The sequence below is a fragment of the Galeopterus variegatus genome, unplaced genomic scaffold (assembly GCF_000696425.1).
Source record: "Galeopterus variegatus unplaced genomic scaffold, G_variegatus-3.0.2 Scaffold2023, whole genome shotgun sequence".
NCBI lineage: Eukaryota > Metazoa > Chordata > Mammalia > Dermoptera > Cynocephalidae > Galeopterus > Galeopterus variegatus.
Window position 1 is genome coordinate 1 of NW_007728134.1, and position 26820 is coordinate 26820.

General features: G+C 34.4%; 1 protein-coding gene across 1 annotated transcript in view; it reads left to right on the forward strand.

The window, feature by feature from the left end:
- Positions 1 to 385: 385 nt before the first annotated feature.
- LOC103596473 (cytochrome b5 reductase 4) overlaps positions 386 to 26820 on the forward strand; it is a gene marked incomplete at its 5' end in the record, with an annotated part of 32911 nt that continues 6476 nt past the window's right edge. The window contains 10 exons of the mRNA XM_008580112.1: positions 386 to 415; positions 2474 to 2534; positions 3906 to 3963; positions 5556 to 5649; positions 8049 to 8081; positions 9908 to 10030; positions 19387 to 19527; positions 21001 to 21153; positions 23991 to 24141; positions 24448 to 24534. Coding sequence (XP_008578334.1) covers positions 386 to 415; positions 2474 to 2534; positions 3906 to 3963; positions 5556 to 5649; positions 8049 to 8081; positions 9908 to 10030; positions 19387 to 19527; positions 21001 to 21153; positions 23991 to 24141; positions 24448 to 24534 — 931 coding nt within the window. The remainder of the gene's footprint in view (positions 416 to 2473; positions 2535 to 3905; positions 3964 to 5555; positions 5650 to 8048; positions 8082 to 9907; positions 10031 to 19386; positions 19528 to 21000; positions 21154 to 23990; positions 24142 to 24447; positions 24535 to 26820) is intronic.

Here is a 26820-nt window from a genome sequence, read left to right on the forward strand (position 1 = left end):
TGTGTTTCATTTATAAAATGTAATCTAATAAATTACGGTTAATTAAGACTAATTTAGAATATGATATAACCTGGACACAACATTTTTATATGCTCTCTAAAGAAATTGATTAAGATATTAGAAAAAAGTGACTAAAGAATTAGAAAAAAGCCCAGTGAAGTGGGAGACAAACACCTAGAAAAATGGCCTGACAATCTTGAGAGATGAAACTTACTTATTTGAAACAAAGGCCATCAATTTATTAGCCTTATTTTTCTCCTCAGGTCTTAGAAGAAAGTCCTTCAAGAAAGAAGGGCTGTTATCTTTAAATCAGTAATTGGTACTGATAATTCTCTTTGACATTGTAGTATTCTTATCTGACTTTTTTTCCTAAATCACTATGCAGACTATCATGAGGAAAAGAAAGTCTTAAATGGTAAGTCATATAAATGTGTAATAAAAAAAATTAGTTATATACACATGTTTATGTACAGTATTGCTTCGCAGAATTGTCTGGGGTATTTAGGTTTTTTTAATAAAAAATATGTCTTTGTTGGTCTAAACTTAGAGAATTTGATAGAACTTTCTAGGCCCGTTATTCCAGCCATTCCTCTAATAGTCCCTTCTGTGACATTCCTGAACACATGTTCATCTGCCCTCAGCTTAATACTTGTAGTAATTAGGAGTTCCATCCTCAGAAACAAGTCTGCCAACAAGTCAACTCCCTGAGGCATATGAGCTTACCTCCAATGTTTGTATACAGATGCTGAATAGCTTATTAATCTACTCTTTTCTGGGCTGAGCATCAGCAGTAGGAGCCATTTGGGATGACTTGCAATTATGACTAACATTTCCCTTCCCCCCAAAAGTTTGATGTGATGGTCAGTACTGACTCATAAAATGCATGGGGCTACTCTGACTGAACTGGGTCGATATACATTTAGAAATAGTTTTATTTTTTTCTTTCTGTATTTATGCAAATACCCAAAATTGTCTGGTGATATAACACTGCATGAAATGAGGGACTGATCTTAGGTTTTCTCCGATGACTGACTCTTCAGTGATAAAATGAAAACAACCATTGCTTAATGACTAATAACTGATAGACTGGGCATTTCATTTCCAACCACATATGGCATCCAAAACTTTACTTTTTTGGTACCCTTGTTTGAATGCACTGCATTTAACTAATACCTCAAGGGTTTTTTTCAAAATTTTTTAATTAACAGATAGAATTGTATGCATTTATCGGGTACAACATGATGTTTTGAAGTTTATATACATTGTGGAATGGCTAAATCTAGCTAATTGACAAATGAAGTTAAAGATGGCCTTACGAGTGGAATATAGCATTCCACAAGTAATCTGACCTGGATCTTATAAGATTAGAATATATGAGGGTACTTCAGAAAGTTCACGGAAAGATTCTAATTTGAGAATTCCAAGACTTACCAGAGACTAATCATTATTTTTTCCTGCGTAGTTTAAGAAATATATAATTGTTACAGTGATTATCAAAAGTCATTTAGCAGCAGTGTTCTTTTTTTTCCAAACTAAGTCTTACCAATATAAACAATGGACTATTATCATGGGAGGAAAATTCTTAATGTTTGCAGAATTTCAAGTTCTTCCATGTCTCATAGTTTTCTGCAATGATTTTAAACCCACCGCTTTAGTGGGCTTTTAAATGCTGTGTTGATGCATATCCACAAGAATGAGTAAAATGGAAAAAGAATACCATATGTTGATGAGGTTGTGGAGCAACTGGAATTCTCAAACACTGTGGTAAAAAGTGGTACGACCACGTGGTATAACCACTTTGGAAAGATGTTTGGCAGTATCTATTAAAGCTAAACATATGTACATCTGTATGCCCAACGGAAATATCAATATATATTCTTAAAGAATGTACATGTGCGTGTAAAAGAATGTTTGTAACAGTGCTATGTGTACAATATCCCCAAACTGGAAACAATACTAATACCCATCATCAGGAGAATGAATAAATTGTGGTCTATTCATATAATGTAATACTGCTCAGTAATAAAAAGGAACCAAACTACTGATGCATTCAACAGCATGGATAAAATCTCAAAAGCTCTAGGCTTGATTTATTGCTTACTGTCAATCATGCTTATTTGACATAAGAACTGTAATATCCATAATGTAGGACAAAAAGCCCGAGCAAAAGAGAAAAATATCTTATGATTCCACTTATAGGAAGGTCAAATGCAGGCAAAAACTAATTGTGATGTTGGAAATTAGAAGAGTGATTATCCTTGGGGGAGGGGTGGTTATTGTAAGGGAGCACACAGAGGGTGCTGGTCACCAGGGTATGTTTCACTTCATAAAATTTCACTGAGTATTTTATTTATGATTTGTATTCTTTTATGTATGTATGTAATATTTCAGTAAGAAACTGAAAAGACAAAAACAATTTTTTAAATGCCATGTAGATGAACTGTAGCTATTTTGTTTATTTTTCTTTGTGAAGGCATGCTTCCCAAGAGCCAAGTGACAGATACACTTGCCAAAGAAGGTCCTAGTTCTCCAAGGTATGCATTCTTGTTTTAGACTTTTAAAGCTAAATCAGTACTACACAAAAATGCACATATTTTAAAAAATAAAGTAGCACTGAGTTTGATTTATTGCTTACTATTTATCTTGCTTCGTTGTCGATAACTGTAGTGCCTCATTTATTAGATGTTGTTGAAGAATGAGCTGTCCCACAAATATGAATTTTAAGTATAGCTGAAGTTTGATCCATTTGAAACACCAACACTTAAAAAAGTTATTTTAAAATATTTTTCTGATTATAAAAAAGTAAATAAGTACATCCATGGTAGAAAACTTGGAAAATGAGAGAAATACAAAAGAAAGTGATAAAATCAGTTGTAATCCTACCAACCTTAGATATATTCTCTTAACATTTGATTTATTCCTTTCAGTTTGATTTATATAATGCTTATTTTCATATTGTTCTATTTTTATAATATTGGTGTTGCAGTATATTCTGTGAGCAATTTCCTGTGTCATTAAATATTCTGTGAAAGCATTTTTTCTTTGCATTCCATCATGCGACCATACCATTATTTATTTAACTGTTCTATTTTTTGTATATCTAGCTTTTTTTTAATCATTTTTTTAATGGAAAGCTTTCAAAGTGTGTTATACACTAATGGTCTTAAACAGTTAGCAGTAAATTAGGCAACATATATTTTTGTTAATGATAGTTCCAATGTGTGTGTTATACCCTCAGGTGTGTGTTCTCTAGTTCTTTCTTTTAATGCCCTTCTTTCCACTGGCAGTCTATATTATTCTAACAGTAGTATCTTTCTATATTTGTTAGATTATTTTGTATACAATTTTAAATTAAAGGACCGGAATGCCTCCTCTAGATTCACCTATGGATGCCTGTATGTAGGTGTTGCGATAAGTGTGAAAACAGTATCAATTTGATCAATAGCTGTAGCAAAACAAAAGACTTAGTTTTATCTTAACTATTGACCCATTAAACAACCCTGATGAGTTAGTTTCTTTAGTAGTAATATATTTGTGAAAGGGAGGAGAGAAGGTAATTAGCATATAGATTTCTTCATGCTCCTTAACCAAACATGTGCTTTGTTATCACTCTAATAAAAGATTTTAGTAAAGAGATGTGTAACCTTTATAAAAACTGTCTTGTCAAGGATATTTTGTTTTTATCCAAGTAGGAATACATGGAAGTATAGATATTTTTAATTTAAAAATAATTGTCAGCTATATAATGAAGAAGATAATATGGTAAGACCATTGTTTATTTAGAAAAAAGTTTAACCTAGAGAAATATATCTCTCACTGTAAATTTTAAACAGTTAATGCTTTAATATATGTTAATGCATGTGATTGTTGATCTAATTATTCATTGTTTTCTTAATATTTTACAGCTATGACTGGTTCCAAACAGACTCTTTAGTCACCGTTGTCATATACACTAAACAGAAGGTAAACAAATGTTTTAAATTGGGAGGGGAATATAAATACTCAGTAATACTTAGTTATGTGTCAGGTCTTTTTCTAAGCATTTTTCTTATATTAACTTATTTACTCTTCACAACAACTCTGTGAGGTAGGTACTATTGTTATTCCTATTTTACAGAAAAGAAAACAGAGATTAAGTCATTTACCTAAAGTCATGCACTAAGTGGCAGATTTAGCATTTGGATTCCAGGCATTCTTGCTAGAGTGTATGCTCTGAACAACCATACAGTAGCTTCTTAAGAAGACTAGATTAGGAAGTATTTCATGTGCTTTTTTGTGATTTTTTTTTTTTTTTCCAAAACATGGATAACAAAAGTGAATCCCAGTTAACTTCACTGTAAGGACAAATTTCCTGAGTATAAATTGAGATTAGAGAGACTGTACTGCTATAGCTTAGTATGTTTAAATCACCACTAATGGTGTTCAAATGCCCTTTTGAAACTAAAGTTGGGGAGATAATTCATTCACTAAGTATTTATGTAACACCTACTTTATGTGAGGCACTGTCTTAGATAATCTTATCATGGGCCAGATACATAGAATTGTATTTCACAGGGTTTACAATCCAGCTGGGAAATCACATAAATCAGCAATTTATAATATCTCCAAACACATTCTCCAGCAATTGTCAAGGTTCTCTCACTTTGAGGAACCTTGTGGATTTAAAGACAAATTCTGGCAGCTAGGAATTTTTGACAATTCATGCTACTTCTGTAGTAGCCGAACCACATCTGAGCCTGTGGGTTTCTCTGACTCTTGTAGCATAATCTGACCGTTCTGCAGGAGTAACCAGCCTCTTACTGATACAGCCAAGAGGGCCAGAGGCACTGCTTGTCCCACCTCCCACTACCTATGGCTATTGTGTCTTCATCCCACAGTCCAAAACCCAGAAGACAGGGCCTAGGGAGGTTGGGGTCCACTCCCACTGGTAAGATCAGTGGGGCACAGAGGATGGATGGCTGAAGGAAGGGGGAAGGTTTCCATGTGGAATAATGTGTTCAGTGTATGGTATAAATGATAGGTACCAAAATACCTTGCAGCAAGTTTATGTAGAAATTAGAGACACCTAAAAATTTGTTAGTGCATTGATTTTTTGATAAGTTAAGGTCACGAGGCTATGTAATTTGCCCAGCATCACACAATAGTAGAAAGATTAAAACAAACACAGTATTTTGGTTTCTGGTCTGATTCTAATTTTTTTTTTTTTTTTTTTTTTTTTGCCACACTTCTTATTTAACAAATATTTATTGAACACTTAACTATGTGCCAAGCAATATTCTGAGGATAGTCCCTTACACTTAGTGCTTAGAGACTAGTGGGTAAGGTAGATATTAACAGAGACAAATATATAATTAAAATTGTGATATGTGCTTTGAAGGAGAAGAACTGGGTTGTAGGAAAGGAAAAAAAAAAGCAACAGGAGTAACATTTATTTGGCTTGGGAGTTCTGTAAAGAAGCACCGTATGAACTTTCACTGATCACCTTAAAAGTATAGTTGTAGAAGTTTGGAAAAAATTTTACTTTTTAATCTTTGTATTTTCGCTTTCTGTTTAAGGATATCAACTTAGACTCAGTAATAGTTGATCATCTGGATGATTCCTTTAGAGCAGAAACAATTATCAAGGACTATTCATATCTTATACATATTGGTGAGTAAGTTATTTTTATTAATGGAAACAGCTCCAGTTTCCTGTAAGTATGGCAATTACTTGGTTTACAGTCTAGGTAACTATAATATTTTATATGCTATTGTCATTTTGGTTTGTTACTTCTGATCAAATTTTTTCTGTAATTTATACTAATAAAAATGCTAGCAAATGGCGGTATGACCTCACCTTTCCAAGATTAAGCAATTAGATGCAGTCAGAATCAATAATAATATAAAATATTTGTTAGCCCAGCCTTAGCAAGTTTCTTGTACTTGACACCTACAAACAAGTCTCTGGAGGCCTGACTGTCACACTCTCCTCCTGAGTATCCTTTGCTAGATGACCCGTTCCACTGGCCTGTTCCTTCCCAGCTCTACTAGGAAGAGGCTGCACCAAAGCAACCTGGGCTGCAAGTTTGTATTGTTTCCCTCCTCAGTTGCCTGTGCTTTCATGGCCAAAGACCAACCATGCAATTCACTTCTGTCAGTTTTGAGAGATAAATCAGGACTAAAATCTGGAATCAAAGACACCAAATTCTTAATCTACTTCTCACCCATAATGAACTTGACTCTAGGATTTCACTCTTTTCTCCTTTTATGAAGTTGATGATATTCTAGTTAGAAGGTGGAAATGAAAAAATCAAGCAGTACTAACAAGAAAATAATCTTGGTAACATTGTTTTAAGTGTGCATTCTTATGTAAAGAATATTTCAGTTATTTTTGCAAAACAGGATGAAATTCTCCAGACCTCAGCTGACTCAGGATACTGCTCGCTGCTTTGCTATGTTAATGAAATACCTTTAGTCCTGAACTTGGTCAGAGTTGATAAATGTTTTTTTTGTTTGTTATTTTCCCCCTATTCATTAGATTAAATAACCTCAAATCTTTCTTCCAGAAATATGGAAGAAATATCCTACCAGTATATCCTACCTTATGGAATGTTTTGTTTTTCTATTATTTTTTGTTAGTATAAGATCTAGTTGCCTTTTATGGGAGAGTTTTAACCAGACATTCTGATGTCTAGAAAAGTATACATTAGCCATCAGCACTGTCATGATTTCTCTTCAAGTAAACCCTGTTCCAGCATCTATTATTTTTTCCAATACTTTATGACTAATTTTGTTCACACTGCAGCTAACAGTATATCTGTTTCATGCAGCTGAACCAGTGGCTGGAGTTGCCCCAAAAGTGGTGGCAAGGAGTTTCCGCAAGGGAGTGCACAAAACCATTGAGATGGGGCCCGTTGGGATTCCAAAGAAAGAAGCACTAAATGCCAGGTTATTGGTCCAAAGCATTTATTAGGGGAACTTACTTACTGAGGGGGGCTGCAGCCTATCCTTGGGACACACAGTGAGACAGGGGATGTCTACTTAGGTATGCCTGCAACAAGGGGGAAAGGCTACGGAGTTTATATGAGGGTTTAAGGAATTTGGCTCAGGACCAGGGCTAATTTCTTTCATTGTTTTGCTCAGCAACCTATATACCTTTATCAGTGCCTGAGATGTTAAAGGTTCAGGCTTGGGTTCAAGCCTGCTAAGGAAAACATTCAGCTGGCTGGGTCACAGAGTGGTCAAGACACTGTATTTCTCTGCCAGGACATAGAAAAAGTGGGGGAAACTGGGAGACCCTATGCTAGCACACATATAAAAAACATACAAAAATTCTGCAGTCAAAAATATGAAACTCTTGGTAGCCAGTATTGCATTGGGAGAATTAAAATGCAGAATTTTAAGTTCCAGATAATTGTTATTAACAGTGAAATTTAGAGCAGATATTTGTAAAAACATTGCTTATATCTCCTTCTAGAATGTAAGTTGCATAAGGGCAGGGATTTTTCTTTCCTGTTACCTGTGGTATCCGAAACACCTAGAAAGTGCTTGGCACATACAGATAGATACTCAGTAAAAAATTTTTTCAATAATCGAATGGATATTCAGTTTTAGAGAACAATAAGGAAGGCAAAACGAAGCTAGCCCCAGGCCTGGCCTCTGTTCACATATGCACATGCACTCACATCCAGGCGTGAATGCTTCAGGTGCTGCCTCTCTCCCTAGCCTGCTCCCTTTTTGGTTTCTAGGACCATGCGTGGGACCATACTTGGACTAGTCAATCTGAGACCATGCTTGGACTAGTGTGGGTTACCCACTGTGAGCAATGGAGTATTTTCTCTTCAGTTAATAGGGGAAGAAATGAAAAAATTGAAGAAGTACATATTTAAGTAATTAGAATGTCTATTTTGATTGAGTATAATTTTCTTTTGGTCTCAATATGTTTTACTTGTCTTGAGGAATTTGAAATAGTGCATAAAAGAACCATTTAAATGATCTTTTATGGTGTTCATATAAATTGGATTATGAATTGAAGCTGGATTTTTAACTTAATACATTTTTCTATGGCAGGGCTAAGCCATGAGGTTCAGGAAGATTTTTCTGGTAAGCTGCCTTCAAAAAGTTACTTATGTGCATACATATATGACACATACATATGGAGAAAGAGAAAAAAAATAAGCATTTGTCTTATATTTGATATGTATATTTTCATGTTGCAAAACAAAAGTATGGTGTTTTCTATATAAACAAATACATTAATTTTTTAATGTACCTCTCCCTCTGGTTTTGGGTTTTTCCTTTCTTTCTTCCCCCTTGTTCCTTTCATCTCTTAACCTTTTCCTTTTCCTCTCTTTAAAAAAAAAATTCCTGTCTATTTCCCATTCTTTCCTCATCTCTGCCCTGCTCCTGACATGCAACTTGTGGAAATATACTAGACCAGACAAATTTTTCTAACATGTGTATATTTAAATGTTTAATGTGGACAGAGCACACTAAATTGTAAGTATTGCTACATATAAATGTGCACTGTGGATTTTACACAGCTGTTTAGCAATAGAAGACTCATCATGGAGTGGTGGTTTCTTGTTGGAGTACCATATACTGGTTCAGTATCTACCCTTTTCGTATACCACAATAAGCTCTGTAGATCGTATAAATTAAGCTCTTTAAAGTCAAGGGCCATGATTTTATTTTGGTTAAGCTTCAAATCAGTGCTCATTGACTTGAATTAATTTGATTAATCTATCTTAAACAGTTGTTAAATAGTTACTGGGTTTTGTGTTTACAGTGAGGGAGAGCAGTTACATTATTTCTAAAGAAAAATGAAACATGCTTAGGCATTTAAGAGCATGTTCAATTCCTAAAATTTAAATCAGTGTGTAAAAGTCTTTTTTATTATTATACGTGTATATTCTAAACTGTATTAATCATTCAAAAACAAGAAGATAACCTAACAGGTGTTTAATTATCAAAGATTCAAATGTACTGTATTAATTTACTCCATATTTACTAGGGACTTGTTCTCCTAGGGCTGTTTTTGTGTTTTAGGTCAGTATTGGGCTACTGAATTTACTCATAAGAACTCCTCAGAGTCCAGCTAAGAAATGTTAAAAGGGAGTAAATTAAATTTACTTTTAGGAGTTTATTTAATGGCTAATTTGTATATCTCAGCCCTACTTTTTTTTTTTTTTTAGCTGTGTGTTAATTAGGTGCCACAGCTATATTTTTACTTGTATGAAACTAGCAATATGTATTACTTTGACCCTTGATAAATTAGTTTGAAAGAGGTTAATCTGAATCTACAATAAATTAAGCTGCCATCCCAGCAACCACCAAGCCACCTGGCTGGAAGCCCCCTGGTCTCCCCTGCCTGAATGAGGGGGATGCCACGAGCCTCGACCATGCCCTTCCTCCTCCTCCCGCCGTTTCCCTCCCTCTTTTCTTCTCCACCCCCAACTGCTCCACAACATCTTAGAATGTAAAAAATATATATATTAATAAATTTTAAAAGATAAAATAAATTAATATACAAACAAATAAAAGGGGGGGGAGATACAATGATCACAACAATTCCTTGAACTTGTTAAGACAAGTGAACAGATATGATGTTGATGGGGGATGGGGAGAGGGAAGTGGGAAAGAGGAATTAGTAAAGGGACATGAAAATCAACTACATTGTATATTGATAAAATAAAAATTAAAAATTAAAAAAATAAATTTTAAAAAATAAAATAAAATAAGCTGGACTTAACATCATATAAGGCATAAACAATTTTGATGAATACGTGAACAAAATCTTTTTCTTATCTCACTAATAATCAGTGTCATTCATATTAGATCAGGATATTTGGACTGTTAGAGAAATATTGGTTTTAAAATAAAATCTTATATTTCATACCAATGAATGCAAATGGAATTTATCTTTTCAGTGAGGGTTGTTGAGAATGTGGGAAAAATAGAGATTGTCCTAAAGAAAAAAGAGAATGCCTCTTGGAAATGTCTTGGTCATCCCCTGGAGAATCATAATTCATTTATTCCAAAGAAAGATACAGGTATGCTGCACTGTTATTTTATTATGTTAACTTCATGTCTATGAAATTATTGTGTTAGTGGCACAATTGTACCAGAGTTTGGAAGCCTACTGTGGAACAAAACTAAGCATCCTTTTATAATCTCCCTCTAAGAAGTGTGAAAGGGTCATTGTCTGTTATCCTTTTTTTTTCCCCCCATAGAGGTTAAATTCAGACTGAATGGATAAGCCCACTTGTGCTTAGACTGTTGTCCAACATTCACCCCTTCAGGTCCCTTTTTATAAAATATACAAAAACAAGTTTAAGTTTATGCCTTCTATGCACATCTAATTTTTTTTTTTCCTGTTAAGGAAGACATGTTTAATATTTTTCTGCTTCAGTAAACCTGTTTCTCAGTTTACTTCTAAAGGAGGATACCACTTATTTCCTTCCTTTTCTTTAAAGCTTTTTCTCCAAGTTTAACATATATATGAGTGTAGAAAAGAGTGCATATTGTAAGTGCTCTGCCTGATGAAATTTCACAAAGTGAACACACCCTGTGTTTTCTTTTTAGAAATTGGTGGGATTTGCTTCTTGTTCCAAATGTTTTGAAATTTCACAATGATATGCTGCAGTGTGGATGTGTTTTCATCTTTCATGCTGGGTGTTTATCCTTTGTAAACTTACGACCTTCAGATCTGGGAGATGCTGATTTTTCTTTCTCCCATGATCTGTTTTGTCTTTCTAGAAGTATTCTTATATTTAACCTCCTTAACCAGTCCTCTAATTATCTTTTCTCTCTTATTTTTAATTTTATCCTTTTGTTCTACTTTTCAGGAGATTTATTCAGCTATGTCTTCCAGAGACTCTTTGTTTTACACTTTCTAGAGAGCAAACTTCTGATATTTTGCCAGGATGGAACAGGGTCACACATGTGGCTGCACTAAGTAGGGGAGGGCCTCAGGGGGTTAGTGGGACATCCAATCTTTTTAAATGAACTTACATCCAGAAAGTGGTTTTTAGCTCCCCCTTGATTTTGGTTCCAGGGGTATTTGGTCCTGCCAGTGCCTGAGCCTTACAGAGATTTTTGTATTGTAAATGGGTTGAATCTTGGCTTTCTACACTTCTAGCTTAGGATTCAGCTTTCTCAGATCTGCTGAATCAGTTACCAGTCATCTGTTTGCCTTGTCAGCTCCCAAAGTTTGTTGTTTTCATCTCTAATTTTTATTCTTTTGTCATTGTGGGCTTATGCCTTAAAAAACAACCACAAACACACAAAGAAAATCTCTTTGCTGTTGTTTTAGGGGATTCAGAAGGAACTAACTGCATGTGTTCAGTTTAAAATATTTAAAATTATTATAAATATTTTAAATTATTGTATGAGATAGGAAAAACCAAACTTTTTTCCTGTTCTCACCACTCACTACTCAACACGGAACACTTCTGGTCACCAAAATGTGTGAGGTATTTCTCCCACATCATCAGCCAGTTCTATAGCAACACCAACTGGGTGTCCTACAATTTAATTCAATTCTGATACTAACCAGGGTTAGTGCAGACCCCGTAGTTTAAGGACTCAATCCCAGAAGACTGCCTCCAACCTCAGACACTAATTGTAAGCCCCAGATTGTAACCTGTGCTTCTGACCAATCGCCAAGAAGTTGGGGTTGTCACAACCTTCTCCTTGGGTTTGAAAATTTGGTAGGATAACTCATAGAACTCAGGGAAACACTTACATTTACCCATTTATTATAAAGGATATTACAAAGGATACAAGTGAATAGCCAGATGGAAGAGATGCATAGTGCAAGGTATATGAGAAGGGGTGCAGAGCTTCCATGCCCTCTATGGACATGCCACCCTCCAGGCATCTCCATGTACTCAGCAGTCCAGAAGCTCTCCAAACCCTGCCCTTTTGCGTTTTTATGGAGGCTTTATTACCTAGGCATGATTGATTACATTATCAGCCATTGGCGATCAACTCAACCTTCAGCCCCTCTCCCTCTCCCTGGAGCTCTGGGGATGCCGCTGAAAGTTCCAGTCCTCTCATGACATGGTTGATTCCTCTGGCAATCAACCCTTCATCTTGAGGCTATCCAGGAGCCAACCAAGACTTGCCTTATTAGAACAAAAGATGTTTTCTATCACCCAGGAAATTCTAAGGGATTTAGTAGTTCTGTTTCAGACACTCCTATTACTCAAGAAATTCCAAAGGTCTTAGGAGCTCTATGTCAAGAACCAGGGACAGAGACCAATATATATTTTGTGTTATTCCAAAATTATAAAAATATTTTTGTAAATAATTAATTTTCAGAAAAGTATGAGGCAGCCTTATTTTGAGTACACATTGTATATAGAAGGCTATTTTAGACACTGTGGTATGAAACAAAGGCATGAGAAATTATTTTTCCATATAGAAGAGAGAACATACACAAGCATGAGATTGAGGAATACTTTTATAAAGAAACAGGCCAACAGGACAAGTTATATAGTACAAACTGAGCATATTTTTGAGGTAGCCCAAAGTGAATTGACATAGATGAATGTCATCTTGAATGACTGCCTGAAAGAGGTGAATTTTAAGCAGCGTTTTACAAGTGAGATCCATGGCATTTAGAAAAACAAAGCAAAAAAAAACCTGTGAGGGACTTGCCAGGTATAGTTACATATCGTTACTAGATACATATTATGTCAGGCATTTTGCAGTTTGTAGAGAAAGAAAAATGTAAGCGGTGTACAAGAAAGTTCATATAGATTATGATAGATTTATGACATTAGGTAGGGAAAGAAGATATAGAGGAAAAATAGCATCGTCTAGCAATCAGAAAAGAATAGGAAAGTGTCCATGAAATGAAAAGAGATATCATTAGAGTGCAATCTCTTGCCCAGAAATTATCAGACTTATCTACTGACTGAAAAATCATAGCAAACCAGATAAAAACCAAGTCCAAGAAATAAATGATACTGAGAACCAAAGCTGATCTCCATTTAGAAATAGTTAGAATGACCATCACTCAAGTATTTTTCTCTGTAATTTCCTGAGGCTTTCCATGAACTCTTTTATCCCTGCTGTAAATTTCTCCTCGAGTCTTGAACCACCATAAAAAAAAAGAAAGCTTTAGTTTTCTTATGTGATATTGAACCATGGATGTACAAGGGTACTTCAGAAAGTTCATGGAGAGATTCGTCTTATTTTTTAATCACATTTTTCCACAAAATTTTTGAAGTATCCTCGTATTTTTCAGTACAGTAGATTTTCTGCTGTGGAAAATGACTCAGAGTTTGGGTGGTATTTTTGTTTATTTGACTGAATTACCAAAGATAATTTCTTCTTTCTCCTTTCCCTTCTTTAAATCATGACAAAAACTATAGGTTATTTTATTCTCTAGCAAAGCTGAATACTTACATCACCCAAGTATAATCAACTTGCTATATTGGTAGCCTCAGACATTGTTAGCTAGCCCATCATGTGTTTCCTAGACTTTCAACATGTATTACTAAAATTGTTGACCTTTATGATATTACCATGCTGGCTTCATCTTACTAAAGTTTCTTGGCTAAAAGAATTTTAGTTTGAAAATAAGCATATATGTTAAAAACTTTTAAAACAGTGTCTTCTTATGTCAAATCTAGAATTTACTTACATGAAAGTAAGTAAATATAACAAAGAACATCAGCCAGAGAAAAGAAACTCCTACTTCATTTTTACTTTAATCCAAATGTAGTAGGTAATATTTTAAACTGTGTGAATGGAACCAGACTTCTACTTATAAGTGTGATGCCTCCAATTAATTTATTTCTCCCCAGAGGTGAAGATTATGAGTGAGTAGGAGTGTGTGTGTGTGCGTGTGCGTGTGCGTGTGTGTGTGTGTGTGTGTGTGTGTGTGAGAGAGAGAGAGAGAGAGAGAGATGGTTGAGGAACTTGTCTATTAAGGGTCAGAAACCAGTAAGAAATTGGATTACTATTTCTATACCCAACTTAACATTTTATTTTAATTGCTATTGCCTTTAGTATGAATACTTTGACCACCAGGTAAAAGCAGCTTTAAAGATTTTCCACCAAACAATCCAGTAAATTAGCCTTAAGAGAGGTTTTGTTTTTTTTTTAAATTGCGTCAAAATTTTGATATGTCAACAGTCATATATAAGCATTTAGGCTTATGCACACACACGCACACACGTGCATGCACACACACACTCTGTGCCGTCTTTTAAATTCAAATTGAACTGTATGAAATAGCTGATATTTAACAGTTTTTTTTAACATAAAAACATGGTAGTTTCACATAGTCTGAACAATATTTTTATCAGGGCTCCTTAGTTACACACACACATACACACTTGTATGCACACCATGTGTACTTGTAAATGTGCTTTCGACACACTGGAAGTAGTCGTTTAATTCATACTTTCTGTAGGACATGTAATTCTCCTGGTAATCTGCTTGTCCTCACAATGAACAGATCTTCTTTCAGGGGTGGAAAGAACCACCCTCACCTCTCACCAACATTTCCCTGTATATCCCTGTTCCTTTGCTGATATAAATAAGCAATCAGAATTACTAGAAATGAAGAAATATTGTGGATAGCAAATAAAATCTTCACTGTGGTTTGTTCTCTTCTTAAATTGCCTCTTCTGCCCAGCAGGCTTAAAGTCGTTGCTTACACAATAACTGTAAGATGCTTTGGCATCTTGTTATCTTATTTTCTTTTCTGTCAGAATGGCCTGTATATGAAACCTGAAGAAGTGCGAAATATATGAGGCAGTTTGTAATTGAGTAAAAAATTATTTACTATACTAAAATAGAAGTTTAACAACTTAGAATTCAAGTGATTTGAGCACTTCAGTATACAATATTGGCTGAATTATTAAGGAAAATGAGAGGAAAGGTGATAGGCATAGAAATGTTTAAATTTAATGACATTCTTGCCATATGATCTTGTTGTCTGAGGGCCCCATTGAATCTACTCTTGGAGAAAGAGATGTCTTTCTCCTAGTTTAAGGCTAACGTTTAACTCTGCAAAATTCTTGCTTTGAAAGAGATTCAGTTTACCATATGATCTTGTTTGAGGGCCCCATTGAATCTACTCTTGGAGAAAGAGCTGTCTTTCTCCTAGTTTAAGGCTAATGTTTAACTCTGCAAAATCCTTGCTTTGAAAGAGATTCAGTTTACATCAGTCTCCTTGAGGTAGTAAAACATCTTAATACACTTTAGGAATATTTTTAACAATAATAATTAAAACAAGGAATTGTCAATTTAATAATACTAATATAAAAATCATATATGGAAATTCTCAGTCCTTGAGCATTCTGCTTCATCATGTTTTACCCCAATATATAAATAGATATGTGTCCATAGATACAAGGGGTCTTCAAAAAGTTCATGGAAAGATTCATATTATCTTTTAATTACTTTTTTTTGCATACTTTTTGAAGTACCCTCATATTTATCATCTCTTGTGTTTGAAGATATGTTGTGAATATATTCTTACTCATATATACAAGAGTGGTTTGGGTGAGGATAATAAAAGTATACTACTAAAAATTAAGTGGAAGCCTTATCAAAATTAGTGAAAAGGCTGAATAATTTTAAAAACAACAAAATACATGCTGTTATATAGTATTTTTAAAAGTATGTACTAACTTGAAGTTTGTTTCTTCAATATAGGAGGCTATCCTAATGACTTCATGAGTTCAAATTATTTTATCAGTAGACGTAATGTTAATAAACATTGGTAAAGTGCTTGAAAATAGTTTGTTCTCAAGTGTTCTGAACATTATCCCTGCAGTCAAGTTCACTGCTCATCAGGGTCACTGTTGTGGAAGGACAGCTAGCAAGATTAAATCAGCCTGGCCCCTGCTGTGTGAACTGTGGAAAATTCTAAATGGAATGTCTATTGAATTGAATGGCTGTAAGTTGTAGTTTTTTCTGTGTGGTCATTTTTAGGTATTTATGTCTATATACATTTAAATATTGTAGATGTTAGCATATTGGGGGGTTTTTCCCTTTCCATAGATTGCTTTGTGTGTGTGTGTGTGTGTGTGTGTAGTCCCACTAATCGGTTGTAGTTTTTTCTGTGTGGTCATTTTTAGGTATTTATGTCTATATATATTTAAATATTGTAGATGTTAGCATATTGGGGGTTTTTTTCCCTTTCCATAGATTGCTTTGTGTGTGTGTGTGTGTGTGTGTGTAGTCCCACTAATCGGTTGCCCTACTGTGGTTCAGGAAGTTCTTGCAGGAATAAATGAGAAAAAGTAGATTGTAATTTAGGAGATAAGTAAATAACATTTAGGTAATTGAAAGTAGTAAAGAATGCTACTGTTCTGATCAACCAGAAAAAGTCTGGTTGATCAGAACAGTAGAGAATGGGATTATTGAAGAAGAGATGTACCTGGGACGAATCTTGACTTGCTGAACTGGTTCCTTAATTTGGATATTAAATAGTTAATAGGGAGTTGTAAAGAGTGGAAGGGAAAATTTGTAAGTGTTTTCGCTTTGACTGACATGGTTAAAATAATCAGGAAGACTCTACAGAACAATATTCTAGTCTAGAGCATGGTTCTCAAACTTCTTAAAGTCTACTGAGTTGGGGCAAGAAATGCTAATAACTTGTTGCTCCATCCCACATCTTCTCCAGCTGCTCTGTGACCTTGGGCAAGCTTTTTAGCTTCTGGAAGCCTCTGTTTCCAGCAGGGAAAATAAGAGTGACCAAGTGCTTTAAAAATGTACTAGGTGCAAAGAGTCCCCAACTGAAGGCAATGGAGACTTTTAGTCCAGTGTTCTCTTTCTGTTCCATCTCCCATTGGAGACTTTGCCTGTGTTTTCTGTTTTAGCCTTGTGAAATTCTGCTTTTTAGAAGGGAAAATATAGTTTCTTTTCAACATTAAGAAAAAAGTTTGCCCAAATTATCATGTTATCCTCAGTATTTCTGTGTTACCCTGAATATCTTGATATTACATGTATTTTATTAAAAGAAGGTAGCTATTCTGGGTAGAAATTTTTGTCTTATGTTTTTTTTTAACCATCTTACATTTATTTTCAATTTCTCATTTTCTTGTATAATTATATGTGTTTATGAAGCCAAAACCCTGACACTTAAATAATGGCATTGTCCAGACTTGAAGTAATCAGCACCATCTATCTGCTGCATACTTTTTTTCTTCATATACTGCAGTTCCCATCCATCTGTGCTGTCTTTTTCTTCAGTGCAATCGAAAGATGAAAACTTTCTTAAATTTTTCTTAAAATTTTAGAGCCTATAGTTAGGATGTTCCTTTGAAATTGTCAGTCTTTTAGAGGAAAAATTTGGAAAGTCTCTCAGCAGTGTTAAATAGCAAGAATGCTATGTCAGCGCTCTTACAAGGAAAGTCAGTAAATCACTATAACCCAGGATTCCCTTGTGTTTTAAGTATAGTTGATGAGATGCATATTTACTGTAGCAGATCTTTTCTGGCAAATGCTAGAATAGAAGTTATCGAGTCAGAAGATGAATGTATTCATCTGGCAATAAAGTTATCGGGAAGACATGCACTAAATTTGATTAGAAGAAAGCACTCGACCTGGCAAGAGGGGCACCTTCCCTGGATTCCACACTTGGAGAGCCCCACATGGCTGTCCTCCAGCCACACCCCTCCCACAGGGTGAAGAATGTGCAAGGGCAAGAAGTGTTCGTCTGGAGTTCACCCTCTTTCCTTCAACACCACACTACAGGTGTCTGGAGCCCTACAATTCCCTGCCCAATTGGCCCCACTTCTACCGAAGGAGTGGCCAGGGCTGTTTATGGGGAGAGCTAGTGGATGAGCTTGAACAAATGGACTAATGTGTCTACACTGAGTGTCAGACAGTGCCAACAGAAGAGGGGCAGGCAGTGGGTGTGCAGATCTTATCCCTCTGCCATCTCACTGTGTGATAGTATGAAGGGTTTAAGAATCCTGAATTTGGATCTAGCCTTCTAGGACATTATAAAGGTATGTATTTCAAGATACAGCATAGGACATATTTTATTTGACAGTTATTTGTCTGATTTGTAACTTTTAAATATTTATACATATAGTATGTGGGGCTCTGGTTGTATTCTCACCTTAGGTCCCAGAAAGTGGCTAAAGGAGGAGATAAGAAGATCATTTATTTGAACATTCATTTCTCCTTGTGGGTGGGATGTCCTTTGACCTTTGGTTAGTCCAGTACTGGTTAGGCCTTCCAGGATGACTCTAGAGTGGTGCTGTTACGCATAATCTACATCTGGCACTAAAGTGAGGTGACCTGAAGAGAGGCCCTCAGATTTTTGTGTGCAGCGATGCACTCTAAACTTATGTACTTACTGAACTACCATTGTAGTAGGTGGAAAGATTGAGTGACTGGGAGCTTTGGGGGGCAAAAGGCAGAAGAGAAGTTGGGTTTAGCTTCTTTTGAATGGCCAAGAAGATTTCTTAGGATTATATGTAAATTTCAGTTTTTTCCATTAATCATTTATTATTAGCTGTTGGTCCTTCACTCTCTAAAATCTGGAGTTAATCTTTCTGCACCTATATTTTTAGGCTTAAAAAAAGAGAGAATAATTAGGATAAGAAATGCATTGTCAGGGTTGATTTCTTTACATCTCTGTAAATAGTGTCTTATGAGAGAGGAAATAATGAAACAAACCAATATCAGTCTACTGTGGGATGCTGTTTATGTTCAAAACAGAATTTACAAATGAAAATATTAATGCTTTCAGAACTTTTATAATAGATGGTATTATTTTTCTCTGTAGGCAAACAATATTTTCTGCACTTGAGATATTAATTTCAAATATTTCCAGTATTTATAGAAATACTTGATTCCTTTTATTTGTGTATTAGTACCACAAACCTAGCATGTTCAATTTTTCATTTAAATTAATTTTCCAACTACCAAAACTTATATCCTTAAGCATAAAAGTTTATTTTTTGTTTTAATCATCTTTTGACAGTTAAAAAGTTGTATAATTCATATATATAATACGTATACACAAACATAGAGACATAAGAATGTATATTTTTCTTGCCGTTCTTGAAGAGCTATTCCTACAATAACTGTAAATATAAAGCATAAAAGATGGAATTATTTAAAAAGTGAATTTAAGAAGATCTAATTGGGTTTTGATTTCTTAGAACGTAATGGTTTTAACATGCTGTAATAACAGACATGAGGAAATAAAACTCACTTTGTAATTTACAGGTTTTAGAAAATAGATATCTCGGGAAATAAAATGAGAAAATTAACCTTATAATATTGAGGAATTTTTTAAATGTGTGGGCATTTTAGTGAAATTGAAGCTTTCTAGAGAGCAAAATCTGAGCATGTGCTTTCTCTTAGTGGTCTATTATTACCTATTAATGTATGTATCAGTAAGAGAAAATGACTCACTTTCTAGGTTTGTACTACAGAAAGTGCCAGTTAATTTCCAAGGAAAATGTTACTCATGATACGAAGCTTTTTTGTTTGATGCTGCCACCAAGCACTCATCTTCAGGTGCCAATTGGGCAACATGTTTACTTCAAGCTAACTATTACAGGTAAGGTCGGTAGAGGCTTTGGGGAAACATTTTTTTCTTTTATTAGCAATTCAGAATCAGTACTAATCTCTTTAGGAAGCAACCATTTAAGTTATTGATAAATTTGTTGGGCAGCTAGATTCAGTGATAGCCAGAATCTAGGTTTGTGGATGCAGTGTTTTCTGTATGTTGGAACTATAGCCGTGCCGCATTGTCATATGGAACAAAGAAATCACTACCAATTGGAGAGATGGTTTCACCAGCATTGTAATTTATTGCTAACAAACCCAAAAGGAAAGAGGTAAGGGATTACATAAATGGTCAAGACAACTACTAGAAATTCATACAAGCATTTCTTAGTAGCCACTCATGGCTGTGCCATTTATGAAGTTGAATTTATAGAATTCAAAATGAGTGGGTGATTATAAATGATTTCCTTATGTTTGCTGCCAGTATAAGGAACTCTTAAAGTGTATTCCTTACTCTGTAAATTCTTTTTACCTCATTTTCATTCTAAAATTACTTCACTTACTTGTTTTAAATACCCTTCTTATTGATGTCCAACATTTTCTTGGCCTTTTGAAGCTGCAAAAGGTAAAATTCTCATGTTGGTCATAGTGTTTCTAGCAACCAGTCTAACGTACTGCCAGCTAGGCTTTGTGGTAGATATGGTGTATTATAATGGCACTATTTAGTTTTTCTCTTCATCATCACTAATGCCAGGTTACCATTCAATAGCTGATTTCTTCCCTAAAGCAGTTATTGCCAATATATTTTAATTTACATATGGATTAATTTTGTACATGTCAAGGAGCCATGTAATAAGTTTTGGTCTTTCAAATGTGTGGTGATTTTTCCCTTTGGAATTTGGCTAGCTTAAACATATAACATGAATTTTAATTTATTTTACCCCTTTTAAAAATAATATATTCTTAGAAGTGGTTGGATTGACATTCTTTTCACTCAGCAAAGTAATATGTAGTATATTAAAACATTAAAATAATTCAAAATATGTAAAGTAAAAAGTGAAATTCCTTTCTTCCAAATGATCTTGTTGGCCATCAGTAACCATTGTTAAAATTTTGGTGTATAATTAAAATTACTATGTAAATACCTTCTTACATCTCCATGGTAAACTTTTGATGCCATATTTGGTGTGGCTTATTACAAAGCTTATGTGCTAATGGAATAGATGGTTGCCTAAATTTATTAACATATATTCCTATTAATGTAGGCCACGCTTAATAAAAACAGGTTGTTTATATTATGGGTAAAGTATTGATTTGTTAAAATTATTTCAGCACATATAGGCTTTGGGTATACATACACATATATATACTATATACATGTAGAACTCATAGTTCCAATTATATATTCATTAGGTGTATAGTTTTAAATATGTACTGATTACATCATAAAATTTATGTGTTTTATCTTCATTAAGAGCTTTTTAGATTTTTAGAATTTAATTTCTTTGGTGTGATTTTTTTCTAGGTACAGAACTAGTAAAGCCATATACACCTGTATCTGATTCCTTACTCTCAGAGTTCAAGGAACAAGTTCTTCCCAACAATAAATACATCTACTTTTTGATCAAAATCTATTCTGCTGGACTCTTCACGCCAGAGCTTGATCATCTTCAGATTGGTTAGTATTTTTGCTTTTTTTTCCCAGCACATTTGTGCTCTAGATTGGATCAAACTGCCCTCTAGCTTTCTCTATGTAGAAGTCTATCAAATATATTAAACTCAATATCTCTACAACCAGTGTCATCTTCTCTTTGTCCCATCCTACCTATCCATACTCCATATTCCCTGTCTTTATTATTTGTAGCATCACTGTTCATCATTGACCCAATCAGAAAACTTCAGTCATCCTTGATTCTTCCCACCTTCTCTCTCCAGTCAGCCGTTAAGTTCTATTGAGTCTACCTCCCAGTGACTTTTTAATCTTTCCTTCCTACCTCTTCTGCTATCCTCTTATACCAAATCTTTGTTATTTCTCTCTTGGCCTCTAACTGGTCTCTCACAATGGACTCTAACTGGTGTCTTTTTCTTTCTGTTTGTCTGCATTTTCCATTTTTTTCTCCAAAGTGCCCTGAAAATAGATTTAATCATGTTGCTCTGTAACTCTGAAATCTCTGATGAGTCCCCATTTCCAGTACTGCTTAAGTTTTCTGCATGGCCTACAAAGACTCTGACAACCTCTCCAGCTTAGTCTCTTGCTGTATGAAAATACTGGTGCTATTCGCAGTTCCACAAGTTTGTCATCCCCATTCATAGGTACATGCAGTTGCCACACCTAGGATGCCCCTTAACCCTTTCTCTATCTGCCAAGTGCTTTTCTTGTAAAGACGCAAACAAAATATCACTTCCTTTATGAAGTCTCCCTCTTCCTGTGAACCCTTCAGTAACTAACATTTTATTCATAGATCTATCGTAAGAATAAATATATTCCTTCTTTATAGGATTTTGAGTTGAAGGACAGAAATTGTCTTACTTACCTTTGTATTTCCAGCATGTAGCATGGCAGTTGGCACATAGTAGGCTGTCAGTAAATGTACTATGAGAAAATGAATAAAAGAACTGTAATGAGACCTATTAAGACTTAGAGACCTGTCTTCTTGCTTCTACTCCTTTTTCTATCCTCTACTCCTTTTTCTGAATCTTCTTTTCACTGCTTTTTTACCTAATAGCAAAAGTGTTCTTCTTTCTAAGGCAGCATTAGTAGTACATGGCGGTAACAGTGAAGTGGATCACTAAGATTTGGAAATAAAGAAAATTATGTTACTTTCTGAAAGTTAAGCTTAGAAATATACACATAGTGGATGTGATTAGTTATCCTTGCTTATGTAAAGCACAATATGAATGTGAACTTGAGGTATTTTGGAATACCTGCAAATGTAGTGAAGGTAAATATCACCTTGTGAAGGAAGGACTGACACATGATTGTAAGATAGTAAGTGGAAACTTAACCAATGGTATTATAACCTATTTATAGAAATTTTGCGAACAAGCAGGGTGGAGAATTAGCATAGAGCATGGAAAAGGAAAGCCCAAAGAAAAAGACTTCATCTTCATCCAGGAAAGCTCGACATGACACAAATATCTGTGTACACTTGCAGAGTGGTGATAACTCATGAAGCCTCATCATAGCCTAAATGAATGCTCCCATAAAGTTATCCACCTCTTTGCTTCAATCCCATGTTCACCAAGCAACTTTTATGTAATTACTTTGGCCTTTTAAGTGTTCTGATCCAGGAAATGAGAAACCCTGGGTGGGACATGTAATGTTCAGGTCACTAGATACATATAGCCCTGACTGAAAATCAGTTGCCATTCTGGCATTTGTACTTCAATCTCTTGTGATTTGATTTACATCAGTTACCCTGCCGGAGTCTAATCAATTTTGTGGCATTGGAAGGACTGGACTGTGGATAAAAGTTACCAAGTTAATGTCATCCTGTGAGTCTTCTTTAGTAAACAACATCTGGCTTTTCCTTAAGGACATTCTGATCTTATGGTTCCTTCATACTATAATAAGGTGTTTTTATTACTTTCAAATATTTAATTCATCAATTATTGCAAGATTCTTACTATCCTATGATGAATAACAAAGGAAATTGTGAGTATCCAAGCATTTTAAAATAAACTAGAGTATTTGAAATTATTTTAAAATTATAGACAGCTTTATTTTTTATTTCTAAAATTATGTTGAAAATTTCCGAATCTAGTCCTAAAGGCAGTTTTCTTATATGAGTGGTATGTGGTGGTTATCTCAGCTGCACTATAGAAAATGGGCACCGATTTCTCAACTGTGTTGATTCTAGATTGGGACATAGCATGCTCCAAGAACTGCTGACTGCTTTTCTGATTTTGCTTTGTTTTTATAGGAATTAAACTCAGAAAAGCTCTTACTGATTAAAACAAGAAGTCTTTTCAAAAATTTAATGGAGGAGAGGTTAGCACATTTACTAACATAAGATTTTAGAATACATTTTTATTTCAGTTTTCTCTCCTACTAATTCTATTACTGTGGTTAATAATCAAAATGTAAATAAGGAATATCTATTCTCTACCCTGTTCCATGCTGAACAGGTATATGTGGATTCTGCTTTTGAGGAGCTTATAATTAAGTTTAGCCATCAATCCTTCATTGATAATTTGTGGATAAGTACTTTGCAGCAGTTTATAAATTTCACACTTCAGATGGTTTGGGAAAATAATGTTGGGAAATGACGTAATGAAGCCTCATTATTAATTTGATTATAATGATATAATCCAGACATACTTGAGGGCCTAACGTAAAAATCCTTACGTATCTTAAAGACTGATATGTAGTCTGCAGGTTTTTATCTGGTTACTCATCAGTGCTCTAAGTTAAGGTACTTTTAGCCTTCTTGGTTTCCCTGCTGGGTTTTTTTGTTTGTTTTTTGTTTTGTTTTGTTTTGTTTTTTCTGATTTAGTTTATATTTTATTGTTTAGGGGATTTTGTTTCTGTAAGCAATCCTGAGGGCAATTTAAAAATATCCAAGTTCCAAGAATTAGAAGATCTCTTTTTGTTGGCAGCTGGAACAGGCTTCACACCAATGGTTAAAATACTGAATTATGCTTTGACTAATATACCCAGTCTCAGGTATGTAATTTTATCTCTAATTATTATCCTTCGAGAGGCTGTTACATTAGTATAAGGTATTCTAAATAGATTACTCACTGTACCTTAATAGACATGTTCTTGTTCCCTCATTCATCATTTCTTACTCTGCCTCCTCTGGTCCTAGATATTTTATTAACTTGTTTCTTTTATCTCATTTCAGCTTTTGATACTTTTGGTTACCTAATTGACACTAAAAAGCATTCACCCTAGTTCACTTTAGACTTTTTATTTGTGTGTATTTTAAATGTAATTAATTAGTACTTTCTGAGTTTTTTTTCTTTTAAGGAAAGTGAAGCTGATGTTCTTCAATAAAACAGAGGATGATATAATTTGGAGAAGCCAATTGGAGAAATTAGCATTTAAAGATAAAAGGTATTGAACTGGTATTAGCTCTGCATTTAAATATTCAAACCTATGTAGTAAATCTAGGCCCATCTCCTTGGTTGGAGCTTTGAATTGACCAGGAAGCTCCTTCAAAGGAAAAAATAAACTAATTGATAATTCTCTAAATGTAAATAATGTTGATGTCCGCCCTGCGCCCCCCTTCTTCCCCCAAGAAATACTGAAATACTGTCTGGTAAGATCTAAGTAACCTCATTTATGTGTCGTTAAAATGTACATTGGGCTTTATGATCATGTTATGTAATTTATACTGAGTTGAGTTTCTTTGGAAATGTTCCAGTGTAGCCAGTTTGGTAATTCAGTTTTTTTTTTGTTACAATGGGGCAGTTAAAATAAATTTGATGAGGATGGGTTAAGCAAAATTAAACATGTTACAGGATTTCTTAGAGTCATTAGTATGCTAATATCCATTGTGACTTTCTAAGAGGGGGATTTCTTGTACATTGTTCAACAAGATTCTCTTCGTTTTTCTTTGTTTGCATTAATGCTTATTAATAGTCTTATCACTAGTGGTCCTTATAGCACACTTTGGGAAATGCTAGTAGAGGCAATAGAAAAAAGTTTTGGTTAAGGTGAACTCAGTGATAGAATGAGGCAGAAAGAATAGCCAAGTGAAAATTTTATTTCATTGAAAAAAGAGCCCAGCACAGTCAACTGAAATAAGATAATTTAAATGAGCATATACCCTATCTGTCCTAAAAAGATTTGAAACAGTTGGAAGTTCAGGACAAATTTTTTACAGGAAGAGCAAATTGGACAAGCTGTCATACTCTCTAAAACATTTTTGTAATCATTAATAGCTATTTCTAAGAATTTCATGACTTCCTAAGTTGCACAAAGTATCTAAAGTAAGTATTTATGTTTTTGATAGTATGGTACAAGTAAAATTCTAAACCTTTTGTGTTCTATTGCACAGTAGAGTGACTGTGGTTAACAGTTAAGTTTTGTATATTACATAAGAGCTAGAAGAGAGGCTTTTGAATATTTTTGCCACAAAGATATGATAAATGCATGAGGTGATGGATGCACTAACTACCCTGTTGTGATCATTATGCAACATATATGTATCAAAGCCTCATATTGTACCCCATAAGCATGTACAATTACAATGTTTCAATTAAAATTTTTTAAAAAGATTTTAAAAACTCAGCCTTAAGCCTACCAAAAAAACCCCCACAAAACAATTCTAGACATTTTGAAAGTTGGAGTTAAAGCCTTAGAAACTCAGTTAGCTGTCCTGGGGGCTCTAGGTTCTTCTGAATATTTTCTGAATATCTATAATAAGGTAATGCAGTGATCTCTTCTCCCTGTTGTCTCCCATAATCCTCCCATTTCTCTTTTATAAATGACTTTTACAAATTAAGGATGACCTGAGTTTATTTATCCTTGAAGTATTTACTATTCTTTACATACTTAAAACATAAACCTAACAATATTTACTATATTTAGGTAGTTGTTTGGCAATTTAGAGAATGATTTAAAGAAATATGAATTGTTAGGTTTTCAAGTATCTTTTACACTAAATTTCAAAGTGGAAAATCAAAAGCATTTATCAAGAAGCCTAAAGACCTAAATTCTAGTTCCCATTTCACTTCTCACTAGCTTGAAACTTCATTAAAAAACTAATTAGCTTTATGGACCTGTCTTTCTCTTCAACATAAAATAATGATATCTTTCCTACTTACTTTATAAAACTCTTATGAGGTTAGGAGAAGATAATATAAGTGCTTTGGAAACTGTGAAGCCCCCTCCCTCAGACATTTGAACTTGGTTATAGATAACCACTATATACATGTGTTTGCATTCTGTCTTAGCTGTTAGAGCTCCTGTTTCCCTAAACAAAAATTTTTAAAAATTTAAACAGACATAGGTAGGCTTTTTTAGCTAGGGGTTTTTAGCAAGAAATTTCTGATGGTTTTTTGACAAAGGTATTCTTTAAGATAGTTCCCTTATGACAGAAATTATATAAATTTTTAAAAAGAAACTTACTATTATTTTAATGAGTAGACATTGTACTTTTGGTCTTATTGATAGGAGTTAAACTTGATTTACAAATTAATCAGTGAAAAGGAATGTGTTGACAGCCTCTGAACATAAAGTGTCTTTTAACAAAGTCAACTGTGTTTTTTGTTTTGTTTTGGTCTACCTAATTTGGGTTGGTGGAATTGCATAGGCTGGAGTATTGAGGATGAGGAAAGGCCCCTTTTTTTTCACTTCTGGATGCCTGGCTCTAACAGCACTCACCAGGTGAGTGAT